The sequence below is a fragment of the Neopsephotus bourkii genome, unplaced genomic scaffold, assembly GCF_033783945.1.
Source record: "Neopsephotus bourkii isolate Nb327-2 ecotype Australia unplaced genomic scaffold, CSIRO-AGI_Nbou_v1 NB_911, whole genome shotgun sequence".
Lineage (NCBI taxonomy): Eukaryota > Metazoa > Chordata > Aves > Psittaciformes > Psittacidae > Neopsephotus > Neopsephotus bourkii.
In genome coordinates, this window is record NW_026901405.1 from 448,535 (window position 1) to 472,366 (window position 23,832).

The following is a 23,832-nucleotide window of genomic DNA, read 5'->3' on the forward strand; positions in this document are numbered from 1 at the left end:
CCTGTGGCTCCCTGCATCCTAGGAACCAAAGGAGAGTGAAACGAAGCTGCTTTGTGAACTAGAGTGGGATGCTGCCCTTACACATCAGGGTAGAAATATGTGCATGTAGCAGCAGCAGGTACAGGAAGCAGAGCTCATCACTCCCCTGCCGTGGTCCCTTAATCTTCCTTCCCATGTGCTGAAATCCCTTTGGCTCTTCCCTGTTCCTCTCCATAACTCCTCTGCTGATGCAACAAAGAGGCATTTCTCTGCATGACTGAAAAGCTTTTACCTGGCCCTGCTGCTGAGAACAGCAGTGTATCTTGACTAACCACATTATAGCTCACAAAGCATCATATGTTTTCACTCATCATTGCAGATAGCCTCAATAAAGTCCCTTGGTACTTGGACTCTTCCAGCAGAGCATTTATGCAGTCCCCTTAAAACAACTGTGTTGGTCATGAGAGGGTCTGGAGACTTGTGTGAGCAGTTCTCTGTTTGTGTTTTATCAGCAATGCCTTTTCCCCCATCCCAGCAATATTTGGGAACAGGTCACCAGTGGTTGGTAGTCAATGACAGTTAAGCAACAGCAATTGCCATTCTGCTGCTGTTTGTGGTGTGAGATGATGAGCTTCATTCCAGCTCCTAGAGGGCAGCCATCCGCATCATACAGATGGCTGTTGCAGTTGGCATTGAGTGAAGTGCTCATGGATTGTTCTTTGCTTTTAGACACCTCAAATGCAAAAAACAAAGCCATCCCCATTTGTGGCCACAGTCCATGCTTTCAGTGTCTGTTGGCTCCCCATGAAAAACAGATGGCACTTCAGGCTTTCACAGTGTCGGTCCCTGAGTCACTTCAAACCTGACTTGCCACATTGATAGGCAGAGTTGACCTGAGTTCCAGCCCCAGAGCATGTCAGTTGCATATCTCAGTGGAGGCTGCCTATCCAGGGCCAGCATTGGAAGTCTCTCTGTTGGCTGGTTTAGATACCCAGATCGTGATGTCTTCAGCATGTTTTCATCAAAGCCAGGAAGAGTAAGGGCTATGTCTACTTGTGCTGCTATTTTCCTTCCAGCTTGCACACAAAGCCACCCCACACCCATAGCATGGAAACACAGGCATCTCCATAAACCTTTCATCCAAGCATTTCTGTCATGGCTTTGGTGCTGTGGTACAGCCTGTGCTCATCAAAGCATGTTGCTCTAGGCTATGTTGCCTTTGAACGAGGTGTTTTTGCATTGGAGGAGGGTGATGTCGTACCTGTAGGGCTCATGCAGCCCCATCCATTCCTGAAATGCATAGCGACAAAAATTGGTCAGTCAGCCCTGCACCTTCCAGAAGTATTGGGAAATGGCCTTAAAAGATGGCAGTTTGGAGTTGTGCTGTCCATGCTCCAATTGCTTACGTGAATGTTCCCTCAAGTCTTCAGAAGTTAGGGAAGTTGGGAAACAGAGCTGCTGTTTCCTTATCTGCTTCCAGCAGGGGGAGATGGGTCCAGAGAGTTATTACTTCTGGGAACACGTACAAAAATAACATTATTTATTTGACTCAGGAGGCTTTCTCCTGGGATTTGTGTGATTCCTGCTCGTTTGGCCTTTTACACCCAGGCAACCCCTTCCTTTTGCTTCTGTACGCTTCGAAAAGCAAGTAAGACCTATCAGCTTTAGAGGGTGGTTTTGTTTTACTGTTCCCAAGGCTTACAAGACCCTCAAGGGAATTTCTTCCTCATCTCTCCCTTTATTATGATTATTACTATTATTATTAAGTAGTTATGCTACGGTGGTTCTAATGAGGATTGTGTCAATAAGTAAGACGATGAAGTCTTCCCCCGTACTTCCGTATCAGCAGAGAGGGGCCTCCAAATGAGTTGTAATGCACCCCACTTTGTAGACAGGCACAGACACATGCAGCCCCACCGAAAGTGAGGTTGCTAGCAGAGTCTAGGAACAGGATTCCTTTCTTCTCCATCCCTGAAACCCCCTCTGTTATTCTCTGTATAAAACATATTGGTGCCACTTTCAATGAACTATATTTAACTAAGCATTAAATTTAGATTTAACTGGATAGTTATTGCCTCCTAAGTAAATACTCTGAGATAAGGAAATATTTAGTGAGCTCTAGCAGTCGGGTGGCAGATGCTTCTTACATTGCATAATAGTTAATCTTTGACAAATATGTTTTCCTTACTCAACTGGCATTTAATTAACATACCATAGCTCTTACTTAAATGTAGAGGAAACATATGTGAGAGACCCTTGTAGAAAGGAGCCATGCAACACTCTCACAAAAGGGGTGTGTTTCTGTCACTGGTAACTTCATATGGGACCAAGTGTTTCAGCTATACTGGAACTCCATCACAAGAGTACAGAGGTTTCCTCTTGGTCATGCCCATCATCTGGGATGCCAGCAGCCTGATGGCATCCCTCTGTCCCTTGTGCTGTCTGTCACCCTAGAGCAGTGGCTACTAGTCTACCAGCAGCATGGTTTTCAGAGCAATACCCATCAGGTGAAAGCTGTCTCTGCAGTGGCTTAGGAACATCCAACGTGTGGATTAACCCTTTTCTTGTTGCTCCCCCTCTCTGGTGCCATCCTTACCAAGTCTCCTGCTGGGGAAGCGTCCTTGGCTTGTATACAAAGCCATCATCTCTTTTGCCGCTGCCTGTGTGGCACTGGAGCAGCTGTGTCATGACCTTAGCCCTTATATTGTGGGCCTTTAACACATGTGGGGATTGTTTAAGTACTCTTAGCACAGCCTTTCTATACCAAGGCTGCAGGGGCCAGTTTCTAGGGGCTCAGAAAGCAACTGGATGCATTCCTCAGAAGAAGAAAATCAATCGAGGGCCATTAACTACAAAGGCTCTGCCACCGGCTGGGGACATGCCTTAGCCACAGATCACTGGAAATTAGAGCAGTGCCCTGGGGCAGTAGCACTGCACGCCTGCCTTGTGCTGGTGTCCTTCTGTAGGCATGGGCTTGAGGCTGTGGTCAAAGACCGGACACGGGGTTAGATCTTTGATCTGATCCCATGTGGCCATTTGTATGACAGAGCCTTTCTAGTTTGGGTCCGCTGTATCCCCACAAGGCTCAGGAAGCAGGCTCTGTTCCAGACCTGTTTTTGTCCCTTCCCGCACACACACACAGAGCAGCCCTGTGACCACGCAAAACAGCCACTATCAGTGGAGTTCCCCATGGTTTTCCTTGCACCTGCTTCTCAATCGCCCCCCTCCTTCCCTCTGTGCTTCCACGCCGTGCTGTCGCCATCGAACGGTTACGTTAAGCGAAACAGCCCTTGGAGCAGCAGCTTTCCCCATCCCTCCTGCAGGCAGAGGAGAGCGGGCTCGGGGGAATGGCAGGCAGGCATCAGCAAGCACAGGACTTATCCCTGCCCGTTATCCCCCGTCCCTCCCCGAGCGCTGGCGATGGTACGCGAGCCGTGGGAGCGCGGCCGGGCAGGCAGCGCTGCCGCCGGGCGCGGGGCTCAGCTGCGGGCAGCCGGGGCGGACAGCGCGGGCATTCACACCGCAGCGCCCGCCTCAATACCGGCTTTGTCCCCGGGCCGGCCCTCCGGGGCTGGGAAACGAGGTGGGGGGCGGGAAGGGCTGAGCGGAGGGAGGGATGTGATGATGTGGTTGAGAGCGAAGTCTGATGGGGGGGGCGGGGGGTGAAGCGAGGGGTGAGGCTGCCGAGGCAGTTGCCAAGGATGCCGCTCTGTAAATCAGCGAGCTTGTGGCTTCAGGCCGCAAACCTAAGTTGTTTGTAGTTTTGGCCACAGCTTCTTTGCTCTCTCCCTTCCCCCCACTCCCTCCTTCCTCAGTATTTCCTCTTGTGGATATTGGCCGTATCTTCCTGCATCCTCTCTACCCTGCCGCCTGTGCTGCTTGCTCTCGGCTGCTCCAGCCTTCTCCTCTTCCTGCTCTGTTCCCAGTTCCCCGCTTGCGCTCCCCTTCCCCTTCTTTCTCCAGCGCCGCTCTCCCCCACCCCCTTCCCTCTCTGCCTCTCCCTCCTCCCCTTTCCAGCCCTCGGCGCTTCCCCCCTCTGCCCTCCAGCCCTCATCTCTCCACAAGCCCCTCTCCCTGCTGCAGTGCCCCCCTCCGTCCGTCCCTCCCCTCCCTAGCCGAGGCCCTTGGCTGCTCGGGGCAGCCCCGCTCTACAGTGGGGGGGGTACCGGGGTCCCCGGGGCTGGCGGTACCCCCGGCAGAGGGACGGGGAGCGCCGCTGTCGGGTCCCCTCCCGCTGCCGCGGTGGTGCCGAGCTGCCGTCTCCCGAGTGAAGCTCCCTCGTTCCCCTCCCTCCCTTCCTCCTCCCTCGCTCCCTCCCTCCCTGCCTCGCTCCGCCTGGGAAAGTGGGTTAGGAAGGGAGCTCGGGGCTGGGAGGCTGCACAGCCGCGCACTGGAGCAGGACCATCCACTTGCGCAGCCCGGCGGCACAGGACTCGTACTGCTTCTTTTCCTGTGGTGGCTTTTTTTTTTTTTTTCCCCCTCTCCATCACTCCAAACGGGTCGATTTAATTGTTGTTATTTTTAAATTATTTTGCTACCTGACTTTTTCCTCTTGGCTTTTTCATTTTTTTCCTCCCTTGTTTCAATTGAAGGTTGTGCTAAGACTTTTTCTGGGGGGAGAAGCTTTAAAAAAGAAGGCAAGGAGGGGGAAGAAGCCTGCAAGAGACTGAAAAGCACAAGAGAAAGTGGCAGCTAAGGAGGACTGTGAAACCACCTCCCCTTTCAGGGGCTGTCGATCAGAGCGAGAGTTGTACACTATTATTACTGTTTTTCTTTCTACGTCTATCCATCCACACGCACCAGGCAGAGAGAGACAAGTACAGGCAGCGAAACTCGACGAGACCAGCCATGGTAGCGAGGGCTCAGCCTGATCGGAAACAATTACCGCTGGTCCTACTGAGATTGCTTTGCCTTCTCCCTACAGGGCTGCCAGTCCGCAGCGTGGATTTTACCCGAGGTACCGATAACATCACCGTGAGGCAGGGGGACACAGCCATCCTCAGGTAGGGCATTTTGCCAACTTTTCCTTTCCTGTATGTGCACTGTATTGCCATGTATGCAACGTAACACATGTGATGCGGTGCAGATTCGTGCCTGTGTGTCTCTGGGAGCGTGTGTGTTGTTTTATCTCTCCAACTGCAGCAGCAGCTGCTGCTACAAACAAGCTCTGCGTGTGTATTTATGCTTATATATATATATATATATAAAGGAATTGAAAAGCTTTTGAGCACTTCTTGCCACCACTCTCCTCTGTGTAGTGCTCTGGATCAAAAGGGTTTCAGTGGGGAAAGATCTGCTGGTGTTAGCCAGCTCTCGTGAACATACATTTTCCACCAGCCCTGCCATATCAATAGAGAGATCGAAAACGGATCCAGCTGTGTTTGCCAGATGTTCTATTGATCTTCCCCTGCTTCTTCCTGTACCCATGCAAAAACTTTATCCCTGGTGCTGCCAGAACTCACAGGCAAGTTCTTTTGGGAAACTCTGGCTTTTAATTGTACTTCTTCATTTTTCTGCCCTGTAAGGAGGGGGGATGGATACAATAGTTGAAAAAAGCTGGTGAAAAAATGGTGTAAGAGCTCCAGCGTTTATGAGGCTTGTATCTGGTTCTCTGTGTCGCTTTCTTTGCAGGGCTAAGTAAACAGGCGTACGTTGTGCCTGCATGTCTGAGCTGTTGTGATGAGGGGGTCTTTACACACGAAGCCTTGTTCAGCGGCAGTATTGAGTGTTATGTCTCTCTATTCGTTGTGCAGGCTTTCTAAAGGTAGTTCTGAAGCTACTTGGGCTTTCAGTCAGGAGCGTCCCAACTAGCTGAAATGCACACATCTTTTTCCTGTGGGCTCCTTTTTCTACCTGCAGTAACTTCCCTACAGAAAGAAAATCCAGCTCATGTGAGCATGTGCACACACAGTGTGTATGACGGCTATAAAACTACTGGTCATGATTTGAAACAAGCCTGTAATCTGTATGAGGAGCTGATAGTGCACATACCCCAAAGCATCAAGGGAGCAATCCGCTAGTAAAGCTAACAGCAGCAGCAAAGTTTTCTTTTCCTTTCTCTGAAATAAATCCTGCTAGATGTCACCAAATACTTTGCTACGTGATCCCCTGGTTCCTGCATCCCTTCCATTTAATGATAGAGGGGTATGTGAGCTCGTAAGATGGGATCAGGGCAGAAGGATGCTAGAAGAAGGATTTGTGTGTGTGTTTGTGTATATATGCGTATTGCTTCTCTCAGCTCCCGTGTGCTGGGTTGTTTTGATCCTGGAATATCCATTCAGCAGCTACCATTCCCCAGCCCTCCAGACTTGTTAACTCTCATATAAGATTTATCCACACAGTGTAATAGGATTTACAGAGTAATTCATCTGCCTTGCATATGTGACGGAAGGGGTTTAGATGCGACATGGTAAACACCTAACAAGGGGTGTTGCCTCCGACTCCCGGATTCTCTCCTCTCCCTCCACTCACTAGCAATCCATATACCCCATTAACCCTTTTCTAGCGGGACTCCCAGCTGACTTATCCCATTTTTAAAGGCAAATCACTTCCATCAATCATTAATTTTGGAGGGGCTGCTCAGGCAGATGTTTGCCGGTGTATGCTTGGTATATGCAGCAGCAGACAAGTCATTAAGCTCACTTGCCCAGACAGGGGTCACTGGGTTTCTATTTCCCACTTAACCTTGGAGCTTTGGAGTTTATCTAGACACTGTGTGCTAAAGCTGCATTTGCAGCAGGAGAGGGCTGAGTGGATGGTGGAGATGGTGCCTGCATGTGCTGTATGTAAAGCATTTGTCAGCAAGATCAACGGGGCTGCATGGGAGAGTGGTTTCCATGATAGTGTGCGGCTTACCAGTGTTATGTCAGGCGCTCAAACAGAACACCTGGGTGAGGTGATCCAGCTGTGTCAGCCAGATGTGTGCCAAGTGACACAGTTAGGAGCAGCACACCACCCGGCCATGGGACTGCTTGCCCTGAGCAATGTAACGTGTTCCTGGCAAGCTGTGCTTCAGAAAGAAGTAACTGTGGTGAGTGCACAGGTTTTGCCTTTCCACATTCTTTAGGCAGCTCTGGCTGGCTGTATGCTTCTCACCTTTCCTAGGAGGGGCAGTTGTCTCATCTCCCTTTCCCTGGGACCAGCCCCAGGTTTCTGAGATGTTTCACTCCCTCTTTCAGAGGAGAGGCAAAAGCCAGGCTGTGCTAAGTGACCGAACTGCAACATGAGGCTGGAGGGGGAGAGATTTCCCTCTGTCCTGTACACGTCTTGCAGGATGGCATTTCACTTCCTCAGTCTCTTAAAGCAAGGGCTGGTTTGCTTTCCTGACCCTCCAAAAGATAACTTACTTTAAGAGAGCGTTGTGTTTGAAAAACTCCTAGCATTTCGCTCTTCCTCTCCTATAGGTCCACTACTGACAATGCAAGGGAAAGAGCTGGATGGGGAAAACCATTATATGATATATACTAATTGTGTTTAGAGCAGATCTTTACCTCCACAGAGAGATACGTAAGAGATTTCTATATGGAGATCATATCACCTATCTTTGCCATGCATCTACTTCATAGGGAAGAGGAAGCGTGCAGCAGCATTTTACCAGTGCCAGGTAGCTCCATTCTGTAGCTTGAAGGGAAATGGAAATGTAGGAGGGAGAGAAAAAAAAAAATGATGCGCAGTTGGAGAGAAATCAAAACACGTACCTAGTGATTAAGATAACAAAAAACATTTTGTTCATGTGAATTGTGGCACAAATCATTCAGCAAAGCACCAAGGACGGGGTATTCTGAATGATTCTTCTCCTTTCAGGCCTTATACGTTTGTATATAGCATTACACTTGTAGGTGGGAGAATGGGTGGGTGGACTGATCTATGAAGTGGAGAAAAATAGTTGATTATAAGCCCTAATGTTCCTAAAGGAAGCCACTCCTCTGGAGCTTCATCTGCAGCTTGTTACTCAGAACAGAATTACTCTCAGGAGCTTGGATATGACTTTTTTGGAGCTATGGCACTTCAACTGTTGTCTTCCTATGGACTTTTAAAAACTGCTCCTAACTTTATCCTGGCTCATCTCCTAAATGACCTGGCAGCAGATTTGATTAATTTGTTGGCCTTGCTGAAGGCTGATGACTTTTAGTGAGTATTTGGCATGGGGAAGTCAGGGAATTGCAGGGAGAACAAAAATAGCTCATGATAGACTGTCCACAGGGAAAAGGGTAATGATCCTTAGAGTAAGGGAGAAAAGAGAGGAGGGGTCTGAGACCTGCAACAAGTGAGAAGGGCTGAGCCAAGAGAAGAGAGCAGGGTGTTTCATCAGAGCGCCTGTCAGATGTACTAAGGTTTCATTATTTAACTCTGTTTTCAGCAAGTGAAGAAAGCCATTGACCCTTATTTTGTGCATTGAGAGTAGACTCTTTGCTATAATTCCTGCCCACATTTTGCTTGCAAGATTATGGTAGTGAGGTTGCCAGGCTTTGTATGCAGCTTCCCTGCTTGATGTTAGGAAAGAAAGAATCTCCAAACAAACACACAAAACTAATTAAAATGGGAAAAGTAAACCAAGCCCCAACCCCAAGTCCTCTTTCTGTCTACCTGCCTCCAGCATCCCTTCTTACCTCCGCTGCTCTGAGAGCGTTGGGTGAGCAAAGACAGGGACCCTGTGCTTTGTTATGTGCTTTCAGCATAGGAATGGGATGAGAAACAACAGGACCTTGGCTAAGACAGGACATGTGCAGTAGTGAAGGGCAGCTACTGCAAACTGTGGAGGGAGGGAACTGTGCCTCTGTGTTGTATTTGGCCCTTAAGATGGCTTAGGGGCAAAGTGGTGATGAAGTCAGTGCTATGGGACCCAAGTACCTGTACAGCCTGTCAGGTTTCTCTCAGGAACCATTACAGCATCACTCTAAAATGCCTTCAAAGCACCATTCTGAGGGCATCAGTGTGACTTGCAGGTTACCCAGGGCTTTTAGTAGTCCTGGCACAAGGGGTGATTTGGCCTTTAATGACTTCTGAAACGGAGCTCATGACTAGCTAGAACCAAAATGGGTCACATCCCTATTCCCATCTGCTCCATTGTACCAGTACAAATCCACCAAAGCCCAAGGGCACTGTCAGAAATACCACATTTGTCTTTGGGGCAGATTCCTGGGGACTGCTAATAAAGAGGTACAAATGACTCACACAGGGCTTAAGCTGCTGAGTGCTGCTCAGATGATGCTCAGCCTGGTGGAGAACTGGGATCTCGCCAAGGCCAGAATTTGGCTTCTTGTTCCTGAGTTTTTCCAAGCATCAACTTTTCATCAAGAATTAAATCAATCCGATGCTTGCTCACTGATGAAACACAACATTTAACAGAATGTGCAGTTTCCATTTTTACCAGGTGTTTTTAAATAGTATGAAGGTTCAGGCTGATAGCACATTTAGGAACTTCCATCCTATGGGTACTTAGTTTCTTCAAGTTACATGCGTCAAAGGATGGGCTAAATCAAATTATCAGCAGTAATGATAGCACTGTTGATGTAATCCTGCAATATAAGCAACTTATGCAAACTCTGCTGTTGGTGTCTCAGTATTTTCCTGGCATCCTACACATGAAGCTATACTAGAGGACAGAGGCACCTCAGGCAAAGTAGCAAGCCAGCATCACAACCAAGTTTATGCCCAATATAGTTATTTCAAGAGAAAAAGCTATTCAGATTACAATTATAATTAGCATATAACAGCGAGCACTGAGCTGAACCCTTTGCTAGAAATGAGAATAAGCATGTTCAAAGGTATAATGCTACATAATAATACAGTCTTGGCAGTAAAATTGTACCCTTGATTATTAGTAGCATTGTTGTGGCACTTAAAGGCCACCACTACATTGAGGCACCCTTTGTATTAAGTGCCATGAGAGCAGAGAGTAAGAGAGATCCCTTGTTCCACAGGGTGTGAAGGCTATTAGGGGTTGGGGACAGGCAGGAGGTGAGGGGACTCGCCCAGGGTTGTGCAGCAGGGCTTAGGCACACCCAGCATCACGACCTATCCATTAGCTTCGGTTGCCTTTTGGCTCAGCCACACAACAACCCAGCAAATGTGACAACATGAGGTTCCCCTCATGATGAGGACATCCTCATCTGCGCCGGTATTGACTGCGAGTCACGAATGCTCTTCTTTTTCTCTTCTATATACAAAGCCTTCATTATCAAATCTAGCATATGTGTGTGGAGAGAGGGTATGTTGGGATCTGTGTAAAAGGGGCTGTGCTCTGTTGATGCTTTCCTCTTAAATAAATGTAGTAACAGATGACACAGAACTTGCAGGTCTGGCAGCAGGTGGTGCCATTATATGAACACACATGCATACATAGATATGCGAGTGTGTGCACATACATATGATAAAGGAAGTTGCAGTATGTATATGGTTAGAGGGTGGCTATTAGCATCTCTCCTTATACACACACACTATATATATATATACATGTATATATATATACACACACACACATAGGGCTGGGGATGGACTCTTCATTAGGGACTGTAGTGGTAGGACAAGGGGTAATGGGTTAAAACTTAAACAGGGGAAGTTTAGATTGGATATAAGGAGGAAATTCTTTCCTGTTAGGGTGGTGAGGCACTGGAATAGGTTGTCCAGGGAGGTTGTGACTGCTTCATCCCTGGCAGTGTTCAAGGCTAGGTTGGATGAGGCCTTGGGTAATATGGTTTAGTGTGAGGTGTCCCTGCCCATGGCAGGGGGGGGTTGGAACCTGGTGATCTTAAGGTCCTTTCCAACCCTAACTATTCTATGATTCTATGACTGGGGCCTTTGTGATACTGCATTTTCTGAAAGTGGAATAACCCATCACAAGCAAAGGTGGAATGGAAATTAGAAAGGGAAAAGGCTTTCTTTGGTGAAACGAGGTATGTTTAATAACATGCCCCTAACATGATGTCACTTAGTGTATTGGTAACAGCAGTGCCTCACCAGGGGAGGTCATAGTGCTTTTCCGGTGTAGGAATGCAGGGATATAACTGGGATGGTACCTGTATGACAGCTACCTCAACCTCTGCTTGCTCACTGCCCCCATCCCAGACTGACTGTGCATCCTCACATGAGGCTGGGCAAGGGAGACCATGACTCAGAGCTGCACATCCAGTCACTTTCTGGCCTTGCTGTGCAAACAAAACCCATGTTGAAATCCACTGGCAGGCAGCATCCATGACTTTGAATAGTAAATACAAATCTCTCCCTCTCTGTGTCTCTCTCTCTCTGTTATTAAGCTGACAGGCACTTAGCCAATTATCCAGTCGTCGTCTCAGCTGTATTTATGGAGGAGGAAGAAACAACGCACACAGCTCTTGTCTTCAGGGCTTCAGCTGAGTCTCCGTTGTGTTCCCTAGTGTTTTCCCTTGTGTGAGCTGCTTAGGACGCAGAGGGAAATAAACCGATGAAGGGGGTGAACTGAGGAGAAGAAGAGGGAAGCAGGCAGCAGGAAAGGGGTCTGCTCCTCACATTAGGCCAGAGCTGCTGTTGCTTGACACTGGTTTTGTGTTTAAATATGTCAGAGCACGTGTGTCTCTGTTGCATAAGGTTGCGTGATGGGTGGGGAATGTGATGACTGTGGGTATTTCCAAAGTTGTTTTGCAACGAGCAATAGTAGAAACTACACATCAGTAGACCATGAGTCTGTGCCTTAAAGTAAGGGGATGTGGTGTGAATCTGTGACTTGAAGCCAAGAGCCAGCCCTAATCCTCGCTGCAGTATTGCACCTACAGCGTACAGCCTGCACTGGCTCAAGTGTTTACTCCAAACAGCAAAATTCAGGCATATAGCACTGAAGTGTTCTGTGAATGTCTTCATGAATGTTGAAAATGAATTCGCTTGGGCTGCAGCTGTGCTTCCTTTGTGTGTGTGTGCATGTGCATCTCTTTTTCTCTCCCCTTGTGAATAATCTGAGTGGATGAGTTTTCCTTGTCCTGGCGTTCACGGACAGAACGTTTTAACCAGGTTCATAGATGAGCAAACAAGGTTCTAGTTGCTACTTCTGCAGCTAGAACAGATTTGCATATGCCCCTTCCTCCTCCCTCATCCAACAGACACTAACGTCGTGTATATGCTTATGGTGCTCTTGATATATATTTATATAAGATGCTGCTTGGGGAGCACTGGAAGCGGTTCTTACCTCTCATCAGAGCCTGGGCATAAAAGCAGTCGAACAAGTGAGATGTGGAGCTTGAGCCACAATAATTTATGTGCATGTGACAAGAGAAAATTACCTTTAAACTCGGCACCCGACCAATCAATCCTGGAGCAGCCTGGTTTTGCTAGGAAAGGTGCCTCAGGCCAAGCCTATCAAGCTCAGAAAAAGAAAGGTTGAAATGTTCCAACATCATTATCTCTTTCTTCTCCTTTGAAGGAGAGGAGCCACAGTGGCAAAGCCTGGGTGACTCCTGCACACTAGTTCCTTAGTAGCGAGATCTATTCCCACCCCCAGCCCAGATTCCCAACAGAAATCTGGCCACCATCAGGCTCTGTGCTCATCTTGTCAGGGAACAGAAAGCAGAGCCTTGTGATAGAGATGACCAGCCATAGACAAGCCTGCTGGAATTGGAAATGCTCAAAAGGGACAAAACCAGCGTCATGATAAGGCAGCAACCCTGCTGAGTGCTGCAGGTAGCACAGGGATGTTAGGAAACCCCCGTCTATTCCCAGGTGTCCTCTGAGCCTGGAGAAAAGCGGGAATCAGGGAGTTATTACTCCCTGAAAAATTATTGTCCCCTTTGCCAAATACAATATAATATGAGCTGTAGTCTCTCTCCCTGCAGCTACAGAGCAGGGAGCCTGTGCCAGCTGAGGCAGTTGTTTACTGGGGCTTTGTTGGGGAAGGGGCATTTGGAGCCCCTGTCCTTGTATGAGCAGGGGCACATGCAAACCGCAGTGCAGGGGAGCCTGTTTTGTCCCTTCAGAGCAGGCAGGTTTAAAGGAGTCAAGGGACAGGGGAGGTTTTAAGCTGGTGGAAGAAGAGGGAGAGGGACTGCTGCAGCCCACAGACCCCTTTTCATGTCTGCTACCCCCCTTAGCTTTTGGTGCACTGGTCAAACAGGGATAGGCCTTCCATAGCCCCCTGTCACTTCTCATGCAGATTCTTGTTCTCCAGCTCCTTGGGTAGGCCTCCACAGACTTATCCTGGCTGTCCCACTTAGCAGGGCTCTCATTCCTGCCAGTGAGGTCAGGACCTCACAGCTTAGTGGGCATCCTCACCGCTTCCATGGGGACATCTCCCATCATCACTTCTTTGCTCCATGAGCAGCAGAACCTGTAGGGACCTCTTGACAGCACCAGATCACTTCTCTTCTTTGTAAGTAATCCTTTTGGATTCACTGCTTAACATTCCCATGCCAGTCATTGCTGTCATTACCCAGTTACCCTGTGCCACTGGCCATTGTGGTGGCTGGCAGCACAGCAGAGAGGCAACTGCAGCTGGGGTAAAGGTGAGGGAGCGAGCTGCTTTCCATAGTCCTTTGGGATGCTATGGAAAAATGACACACATGTCCACACAGCTGATGGCGTGCATCCGCCATATACTCGCACAGGCTTGGTTGTCTGTTTCGTGGGTCACACTGGGATTTAACTGAAATCACTCCTGAGTGTAGCTGGGCTGACTTGGGGGTGCTGGCTGTATGCTGAGACAGTCCTTACACAAGTGAGTACCTTGTGAGTAGCTGCCTTTGGGTCCTGTGAACCACGGACCTAGATAGGAAGCTAATGAAGCCCCCTTGTAATGACTTCCCCCTCAACTTTCCCACTAAAGGCAGTTGGCTGAAATGGAACAACTTGTTGGTTGGGGGTATGGATAAGGGCAGGCCCTGGGCAATACTGGCCTCATGTTCATTGAAAAGATAAGAAAAACAACCAATAGAACTCCAATCCAACCGACCAACCAAAATCCCCCAAACCAAGACAGAAAGCATGAAGAAGTATGCATAGTTAGATTGCCTTTCTCATCTCCACGCTGCAGAAGGCAACCATCCATGGTTTTGTTCAGTAAACAGTTCAGGGCAGCATATGAGGACAGCACCCCTTAAAGTGTGCTAAGTGTGGGCAGCAGTAATAGGAGATCTCATGTGAATGAGGAACAGAAAAGGGGTTACTTCCTCCACCAGCTAGACCCACTCCTTAGGGCTTGTTGTTATTATACCTACTGCTGAGACTTGGAGTGTGCCCAAAGCCTTTGAATTGTGCACATGCTGTACCTCATCTGCCTTTCTCTGTTGCTGTCCTTGACTGTCTCTTGCCAGCAAGGAAAGAGAAGAGTGTGCTTGCAGAGATTTGTCCACTGAGAGAGAAAGGATGGATAAGTTCATCGGAGAGACAGAGCTGGAATATCTCTCTCCTGTCTCTCTCTTGCAAATCTCACCCAGCTCCCTCTGCTTGGCACACTCCCCCACTCAGCTTGTCACCTTGCTTGACGAAGTTGTCTGTCACATCTCCTCCTTGCCCTCTCCATCTCCTCCCTCCCTCCTTTGCTTCCTTTTTCTGTCTCAATCCATCTCCTCCTTGCTCTTCACCCCTTCACAACAGTTGTCCTTACTCCAGCTCCTTCTCCCTCTTCTTTTCTTTCTCTCTCTTTGCTCAACTCTGATCTCTGGCTTTAAGCTCTCTTGCTGGGCACAGTCACTCAGGCAGTGCTTTGTATTCAGGCTGGGCCTGCAGAGTATTCCCAGTGTGTTTATTTGGTCCTACACAGAATGCCCAGTTGCCTATTTGTCCTCCAAGCTTATAGGAAAGGGTGTATGTGGAGAGCTAATAAGAAAGTGGGGGCTGTGTCATCAGTAAACCGCTTTCTTTTCCTAGCAGGAATATAGTTGGATGCCTGTTGCATCCCAATGATCTGCTTCTCCTGCTTTCAATTGCAGCCCAAGTTGGAAATAAGAGTGGAAGAAGAGTCTGTTCATTGATGAGGTGGTTGACAGGCAAGAGCTGAGGCTGCAGGCTGGTGTGAAAGCTGCCTTGCTGCTGTCAGCAGATGAATACACTGCAGTGCTTCCTTGGTACGCTGTGTTTCTACTGCTGGAAGTTGGAAGGGGGCAGCTGGGAAGTTTTTTCCCCTGCTGTAGTTCTTTTTTTGTGTGAGGAGCTTGACGGTCCTGCGGGATGCTGATGTGGGATGACATGGATCCGTGCTGAGGTGCAGTGGCAGATGCATTTGAAATATAGTGATGGTGCAACGTTATGGAAAGTCATTGGTGTTCAGAGTACCAGGGAAGTAACAGGTCTTTAGCTCATGAGTTAGGATCTTCAGCCAGACTTGTCCATTGCAGGAGAGGCTTTCCAGAAGCTCTGGAAGCAGCCTCGTCCATGTTTCATATGGAGCCATAAGATGCTTTAGAAAACTAAAACTAGAGCTGGCACTGTAGCAGGGATGTTCCTCAGCACTGGTCACCCTTTATGGTACTTCCTTTTTGTAAGACTGAAGCCTCTGTGCAAACACACTCATCCTGGCTTCTTTTGCACCTAAGGTAAACCTGAGATTGGCATCCATAATCAGGAGCAGAAGGTGCTGCAGGCAATCTGTCTTCCTAGCACTGCATTAAACCCATTTTAGTTCTTTCAGCTAAATATCAAATAATCTGTCCACCCACACAACCCTCCCCACTGCAGCGACTGTGCTTGGTGGTGGGCCATCTGTAGGACTTTACCAGGACAAGGGGGTCCACAGGGGTTCTTGTGTAACACATTTCATGCGTATTCATTGGCCTTTAGAGTGGCATTTCTTCCCTTCCTGTTCTCCTGGCCAGTCTCCAGTGCTGGCAATGAGTCAGAAACATGCAGGTCTATCCATTTGAATAGTGTGTCCCAAGGTGGAGGAACACATGCAACTTGCTTCTTAGCAGAGTTGGGAAGTGGTGCTTAAATACAGGCCAGGTTAATTCAAGGACCTTGGGCATAGATTGATTAGGCTTTTAAATACCTTTTTTTTTTCTTCTACATGGAGCTCAAAGTGGGAGCAGCATGCATCTCCCAGAGAAGAGAGAAGGAAGGGTACGCAACAGATTTTACAGCATCATTCCAGGTGCTGGAATGGGTTGCCCAGGGAGGTTGTGAATGCTCCATCCCTGGCGGTGTTCAAGGCCAGGTTGGACAGAGCCTTAGATGACATGGTTTAGTGTGAGGTGTCCCTGCCTGTGACAGGGGATTGGAACTGGATAATCTTAAGGTCCTTTCCAACCCTAACTATTCGATGATTCTATGATTCAGTGTCTTACTGGATGCCACATTGTGTTCTGCTCTAGTTGTGTCCCTGCTTTGGGCATAGTGTTGGCTGCTTACACTGAAGTAGAGTCCTGTGTCTGTTTGGGCTATTTTGTGTTTCTAGAGAGATGAAGGCCAGCTGGGTTTAGTCCAGAAGAGAGAAGTGGGGATTCCTGGTAGTGGTCAAGGCCAGGCTGGATAGAGCCCTGGGTAATATGGTCTACTGTGAGGCATCCCCATGGCAGGGGGTTGGAACTGGATGATCTTAAGGTCCTTTCCAACCCAAACCATTCTATGATTCTATGATCAGAAGACTAAACAGAATAGTCAGTGAGGAGAGATGGATGGAAATGGGGCTGTTAGGTCTGAAGAAGAGAGGACTAAGTGTGAGAGATGAATAATGGCGTGCAGGTACGTAAGATACAAAAGAAAGGAATAGTGTCTTCTACAGGAGAAGATGAGGAGGAGTGGTTTAATTGTAGCAAGAGAGAGAGGCTGATTGTCAGTAAGAACTCTGTAACAATAAAGAAGCAAAACACTGAATCCAACTGCCTTGTGAGGTTGTGTAGCTCTATCACTGGAGGGCTTTAAGGACAAACTAGACATGTATGAGGAATGACAGATGCCAGAAATGACGAAGTAGAGCTGATCCATCCTTCACAGAAAGCAGACTAGATGGTTCCTTTGGGTCTCTTCTACTTCTGCTGCTTGATTTTGTGCATCCTTCAGGCTCTGAGAATGGCAGGAGCATGGGCAGAAACACAGCTGGAAAGTTCAGACAAATGCCTCAGCAAAGAAGCCAAGTGACCCTGGCTGGGATGGGAGGTCCTTATCCATTTCTTCTGCTGGGGCTGCCCTTCTCGCTTCCACCCCAGGAGAGCTGTGTGCTGCAAGGAGTCTGTAGGCAGTGTCACTCTTGCCCAAGCATGTGAAAACCTTCTAGCAAACAGAAGAAGGAATCAGTGTCAAGACCCCCTAAAACCAGTTTTCATTTGGAGAGACTCAGATCTTTTTCCCATCTGTTGCCCTTCGAGGGCCACAAGACTTTAGACAATGTTTTACCACTACGGTGGTAGGAAAACCAAGTTGAAGGCTCAGTGTTATATCCTGGGCAAGTTTGATGATGTTGCTGAATGTTCGCCTCATGAGGCTTTGTCAGCAAGTTCTGCTAATGAAATGTCACCTTCCCCTGGTGTGACATCACCCTGTGCATTGGGATATCAGCCCATGAGATATCCCCCCTGAGGGATGAACGTGGTACAGTGTATGAGTGCTACTGGGGCTTTTCCCCACTGAGGATGTGATGTGTGATACAAAGCAGGGCAGGCAGTGAGCCTTGCAACCACTGAGTCTCATTCCTCAAGCACTGAATTGGGTGACTTACAGGGGCACATAAAGCAAAGAGAAAACTTGTGCAGTGGGGATGTAAGGGAGAGTAGAGATAGGAATGTGAGGAGCAAGGTAAGAGAGGAAAAGCTATTTGGAGAAGGAGGGAAAAAGCATACAGGGGCCTACTGTAACGTTTGGATGAATGTGTTTGGTCTTAACCTTCCTCCAGCTGTAGTGACCCAGGCCATTGCTAACCTGGGCAGGCAAGCTGCCAGAGGCTGTCTCCGTTGCTCACCCATCGTCCACTCTCCTCCTGTCTCCGACTTGTGCTTTCTTGTCAGCATTTCTCTCCCACAGATCGATTCCTCCTTGGCTCATCCCAATGATTTTAAGCATAGAGAGAAACTTCCTCTTGTCGGTGAGAGATAATCAAGCTGAATATTACCCATCTCTGAAGTGCAGGCAGTCCGTGAGCGGAGCCAAAGTCAATATCTTGGCAGATGTGGCCTTGCATTCATTTATCATCTCCTGGAGCAGGGTGGATGACCTCGAAGAAGGCAGCATGGTCACCTGGCCAAGCCCCAAAGCGTTTACAGGCTACATTAGTTTGCTTGATTCGGTCTCAAGAAGCCTCTCTCCTGCGTGTATGCAGGTAGAAGAATGTGGTGCCAAGCTCACAAATCCCTCCTTCACTCCTGTTTTCATATCGCTGTTACTTCTTGTGCTGAGACAGATCCTGGGCTCATGGTGCTGAGCTAGGCCAGCCTCATTTGCTGGCTTAATGGAGCAAGAAAACAATTGTCTGTGCTGCTGATGGGGCAGGGGAGAGAAGCAGGAGGCCGATGCCCCAGCATGGCCTTTCAGCATGGGGGTTTCCCATGTGAGGAACCTGCCTGTGTCAGAAGGGGAAGCAAGGAAGAGGAAATATGTGAGAGCAGCAGGAGTTGGGGAGGACAGGCAAGCTCCCTCTTCAAGTCAGAGGAATTATAGCCAGGGAGATGCTGTGCAGGACAGGGGAGAAGGAAGGGGGCTTCTTGCAGATGGAGGAGAGATGCTGGAGGCAGGCCACGGGGGGGGACCAGTTGCCAGGCATGGGGATCAGGTCAGAGTGCTGCTCCTGGGCTTTTGCCCTGACAGGACAAGCAGACAAAGGTGTGTGATACTACCTGTATAGAGTTCCAGTTCCCATCTCCCTGGCATAATGCACTCTCTGTTTTCAAAGACCTTTGAGCTTTCCTTCTCTTGTTTGGGAGCTCCAGGTTTGGCTCTGGCAGGAAAGGGCCTCCATCAGAGTAGGCAGGGGGCTTTTCAAAACCGCAGCTAAAGAGAAACCATCTGTATGATCTTGAGTAACATGCAAAACCTGTTCCCTTTAGTACCACCCCCTTCCCCAGCCCCTCATCTCCCCAGCCCTTCACAGCTCCCCTGTGCCAAATACCCATCCATGCTTTAGCAGCGGGCACTGCACAGGCACATATACAACATCCCTAGTTCTGCAGTCTCCCTGAGGGTCTGGACAGATGCTGATTGTCTTCATGCCCAGTTGGGGACAGCAGGAATCGTTATAAATAGCATCAGTTCCTTGCGTAGCAAAGAGAAAATGTTCCCCTACGAGTCCATCCCTCTGCTCCCAGGACTTGCTGGGAGGTCTCTGAAATGTCACAGTGCGTTTGCAGCACATAGTACCTCTGGAGGCTTCCTGTGGGTTCAGGTCTTGATCCAGGCGGAAAATGGAGCAAGTGTGCCAAATCTTTCCTCACAACCTCATTCTTTCTGCCCGTCCTCATCATTTTTATTACTTGCTGCTCAGGAGAGGTTTGGGACTGAAATAGGAGGTGCTGCAGAAGAGAGCACTAAAGATGCATGAGCCTGGTGTGCTGGGAAAAGAAATAGGTCTGGAGCAGTGGAAGCGCTGCAGGGGCAGAGCTGGTGTGGGGAGCCCCAGACTGAGACAATGGTGAGGGGGGGTAGAAGGGCTTCCATTACTATCACATAAGACATTGACACAGGCACGTTAAGAGGAAGAAATCATTCCTGCAAGAAAGTAATATGCTTTCCCAGCACTAAAGGTTCCTTCTCCTCTGGGGTTGATTTGCTTCTGCAGAAATATACGCTGCATAAAGGAAGCAAAAGCAAGTTGTTTAGAGTCACAGTTGTCCATCTTCCCTCTCTCTTTCTGCCCATAGGCAGAGAGTAACCTGTGGGGAGATGAAGCCCCTTGTCTCCCAAGCTGACACCAGGCTCCATCCTGCTGACAGCAGCCGGACATCCCCTGCTGCAGCACCATCTCAGCCTTAGGCACTGCTTGCTGCTGCCAGGGCTTGTGTTTGCATCAGCAAATATTCCTTTGCTTATGGCTACAGGGTCTGTGCTGTGCTTGCCAGCTGAAGATCTCCCTGCAGGCATCGCACATAGGGGTCCTGGTGGCATATGCACGGTGATATGTAAATTAAAATCGCTCACATGAGATCCAAGGAGTAATAGGGAACAGTACAATGGCTTGGATATCCTCCACCTCACGTGTGACTCCCAGCGGCTCCCCAGTGCCCCACAGAGGTCTGGTTTGGACTGCAGTTGTATCATACATTATGCTGTTGGCTTCTGTTTGTGATTTCTGCCCCATCCTTGCTTGTTCTCTGGTTTCCTTTATGTCTATTATTCTAATATATTGAGTTACCTGGAGTGTTTTTTGCAGGCACCAAGGCTGCTTTGCAGGAATTAATGATTGTGCATTCTGCTTTGGTGGTGCCTTGTTTAGACTTTGCTTTTATGTGATGGAGCCTAAAATAAGCTCAGAGAAAATGAAAATGTTCATCTCTATTAAAAGCATACATAGCTAAGTTGTTGTCAGATCTATGCCAGAGCACATGGAATTACTTTGAGATTATTTAGCTCAGTAGTCCCTGCCATTTCTGAGTCCCAAAGTATTTCAGTTGGTTTCTCCTTTGAGACAAGTCACTATTAGTCCTCCTCCCCACTTTGCAGTGTGAGAAACTGAGGCTCAAAAAGAAGATTTCTCTCAGCAAATTAGTGACTGGACATAGGTGACCAAAATCTTTGCAGGCTGGAACCCCAGTTTATGTGTCCTGTTCAGAACTGGGCTATCTCAGTGGCTGCTGGACCAGGATGTCACATGAATGTCATAATGCAAAAGCAGGACATCTCTTCTCAACTGTGGTCAGCAAGGCCAGAACTGATGATTCCAGCTCAGTGGAAATGAAGCTGTGTGGGGAACACTCAGCTGCTTTTGTGTTCCTGAGAAGATCAGTGACTGGTGCTTGCACCTTAGTGTGCATGTCTGGGAAAAGGAGATTCTGGTCCAGAGAATGAGCATCCTGGTGCAGGAGGAACCTACATTAATGCATCTCTGTAAAGGAACCTACGTTAATGCATCTCTGTAAAGGCAGCAAGGAAGTCAAGGAGAGAAACCTACAAAGTGCTTTGTTGAATTTTGTTGTACGTACTTGCTTTTCTAGAAAGGAGTAAAGCACGATATCCAAAAAGGTGTTTGCAGTGTGCAATTGCTCACTAGACTCTGTTGGGAAGATCTAGATAGGGTCATAGGAAATGACAGACCTGTAAATCTTGGAGCTCTATCTGTGGCAGGTCCTTTCAGGGGCTGATACTATAAATCTATTGAAACGAGCTGTCTGTTGTTCCCTAAAAGTTTCCTGAGAATGAGTGCATTTCCTTATGGGTCAATGCCAGATCCAGCATTTTGTGGAGATCACTCGGAGTCACTAGGGATGATGTGATATGGGAGGGGGGAAGAGGGGGAATTTTAGCTGCTGGGACACAAGCCATCTGAAAAGGAAATTTCTTTTCAGGCCCTCCATGAGCTCATTAAAATGGGTAAGATGATCATTTTTCTCTCTTCCCTGAACACTTAAAAATCCTTAAGAGAGAGTGCTTTTCAACCAGGCTCTTGTTTAGCATATATGAATTTCCTCCTAAACAGAAGAATTTAAGAAAACAGCAGATGATAGCAGAACCCTTTTACATCAGTATCTTGCATTTTTTAATTTACGTTATAGAACAGAATATAAAACCTTCCTAAGTGGGCAAATATGCAAAATCATAGGAAAAAACTTGCTGATAGGAGAAATTTCCGTGTCCTGGACAGATTGTTTCCTGCATGTAGTCTGAACCGACAGAATTGATTGATATTGGTGATGTTGGGAGAAAGGGGTTGTGAGGAGGGTTTTTCTCATGCTGTATAAAGTGACCATCGATATTCCTGCAGTTCAAATAACTACACTCCTTTTAGGAATAGTTTGGCCTGGATATTATCTTGTGGCAGTGAGCTCCACACGTTATTGCACACAGCAGGAAAACAACAACCAACTATCCAGCCTCAAATAAGTAGCATTTCATTTGTACAGGATGCTCCCTAGCTTTATCAGGGTGTTTGCCTTTGTTGTACACTTCATTGTTTTATATATCCTTACACTATCCAGCCTGATTTGTTTTCAGTCTCCCTTCTTACAGAAATTACCCCAGACCCCTAACTCGTTGCTGCCAACTGTCCCTGAACCCCTTTTATTTCCACTGCATCTCTCTCATACAGGGTGACCTGACGCGGACGTATTACAGTGCAGTAGTGTACTTGGCCTGGTTTCTCCTCTTTATCTCAGTGCATCCTATCATTATCTTTGGGGTTTTGCCCATTCTGAACAGAGGGTGTTATTAATGAGTTTGCCATACATGAGTCTTTATTTGTGAATGATTGCAGTTAGTTAGAAGCCAACAGGATAACTCACATAATTCCTTCTAGAACGTGCATTATTCGGCATCGTGTCAGTACTCCTGCTTAAGACAGGTAAAGAGTCATGCTCTACTTTTTTTCCCTGGAAATTCATTGTTTCTTAAATCAGTCTTATTGCCTTCCATGGAATCATCACCTCTGGTAATGGTGTAAGAACATACCAATGGAGGGGTTGCTGTGTTCTGCTCATAGCTGACGCAGAGTCACCTCTGAGGTGAAACCTGCAATCGTTATTAAACAGCATTATTAAACAGCAAATGGCAGCAGGTTTAAGACAAGAAGGGAAGAAGAAAGTATCCAGTTGGAACTTCAAGGACAGTTTGGGAAGACAGACTGTAATTAAACTAATTGGATTTCAGACACAACTACTGTCTTTGCACCCTATGCCTTTGAAAAGTGCCAAGTGGTCTTTTGGTTTATAATCTTACCATACAAAAGATGTTGCCCAAGGAACATGTCTCCAGTGTTGAGTCCCATGCAGACAGAAGATACTAAACAGCATATTTTAGTAGAGGAAACCCAAAGCCACCTGATGAGAGTCTCTGTGAGACGCATCCTCCTGCTGCATCAGAGCATGAGCCCCAAAGCTCTGACACTCTACACACTGTTTGAATGAAAGTCTTTTTGTTATCTTACAAAGATCATTAGATTGTTACAGGTGAGGAACTATTCAGATGGGAAGAAATGGCCATGGAGGCTGGGTGAATGGAACGCAGCCATAGAAATCAGACCTAGAAAGGAGGAATACTTAAAACGCTCCCCCTTAGAGCAAACTCTTTGGGGCTTGCCTGTTACTTGGTTCTTTACTACATCATTGTGATTATTTCAGTTGAACTTTGCTCGAGCTGTGTTATTTCATATGGAACAGGAAATCCTTGTAACACAATTCTCAGACCACGTGGCAGACCCCAGCTCCCACTGGACAATGCAGATGTGCGAATGAAAAGCATTTGCACAAAATACTGGAAAACTGCTCGTATGGTTTTGATCTGGAATGTGATTTAAGAAGTTGCTGGTAGCGGGGACTGAGATAACATGATACCCACCAGAAATCCAGTATTGAATAGTTTATTTGCTATTCTTTTCCCACTATTTGATTTAGAGGGGGGGAAAAAAAGTTGGTATTCTAAATCTGGGTTTCTGAAGAACAGTACATCTACCCTGTAGTAACAGCCCCTTATGGTTTTGATCTCCTAGGGGTAATTCCAGCCTAGTGTGTGTTTAATACAGCCTGTTGGTGTACACTTCCCAAAAATCTTTGGAGTGGATGGGGATATGCCTGCTGTAAGGACATGAAATATAAAATCTGCTGTCTTGATGGTAGATGTAGATGAGATCAATCCTTTGTTATCCAATACACAGCCTGCTTCCCCTCTTCAGGGAGCTTGCAGCTGTGGAGCCAGGCAGAGCTGGAAGTCCTTTCAGATAACCAAGATGCTAGTACATTACAAAATACAACAGCTTTTCACAGTAGCAATACCATCTCCTTTCCTCCCAGAGAGCAGTTCATCTCCCACTCCATCTCTGTAAGT

At 47.6% G+C, this 23,832-nt stretch overlaps 1 protein-coding gene across 3 annotated transcripts in view; it reads left to right on the forward strand.

The window, feature by feature from the left end:
* The window catches only part of LSAMP (limbic system associated membrane protein), a 425,251-nt gene that overhangs the window by 122,557 nt on the left and 278,862 nt on the right, over positions 1–23,832 (forward strand). Inside the window, exon 2 of one of the 3 annotated variants that reach the window (XM_061357680.1) lies at positions 4,904–4,982. In XM_061357680.1, coding sequence (XP_061213664.1) covers positions 4,904–4,982 — 79 coding nt within the window. Of the gene's footprint in view, positions 1–4,605; positions 4,983–23,832 lie in introns of those variants that run through there. The other 2 variants (XM_061357678.1, XM_061357679.1) reach the window with 2 other exon arrangements.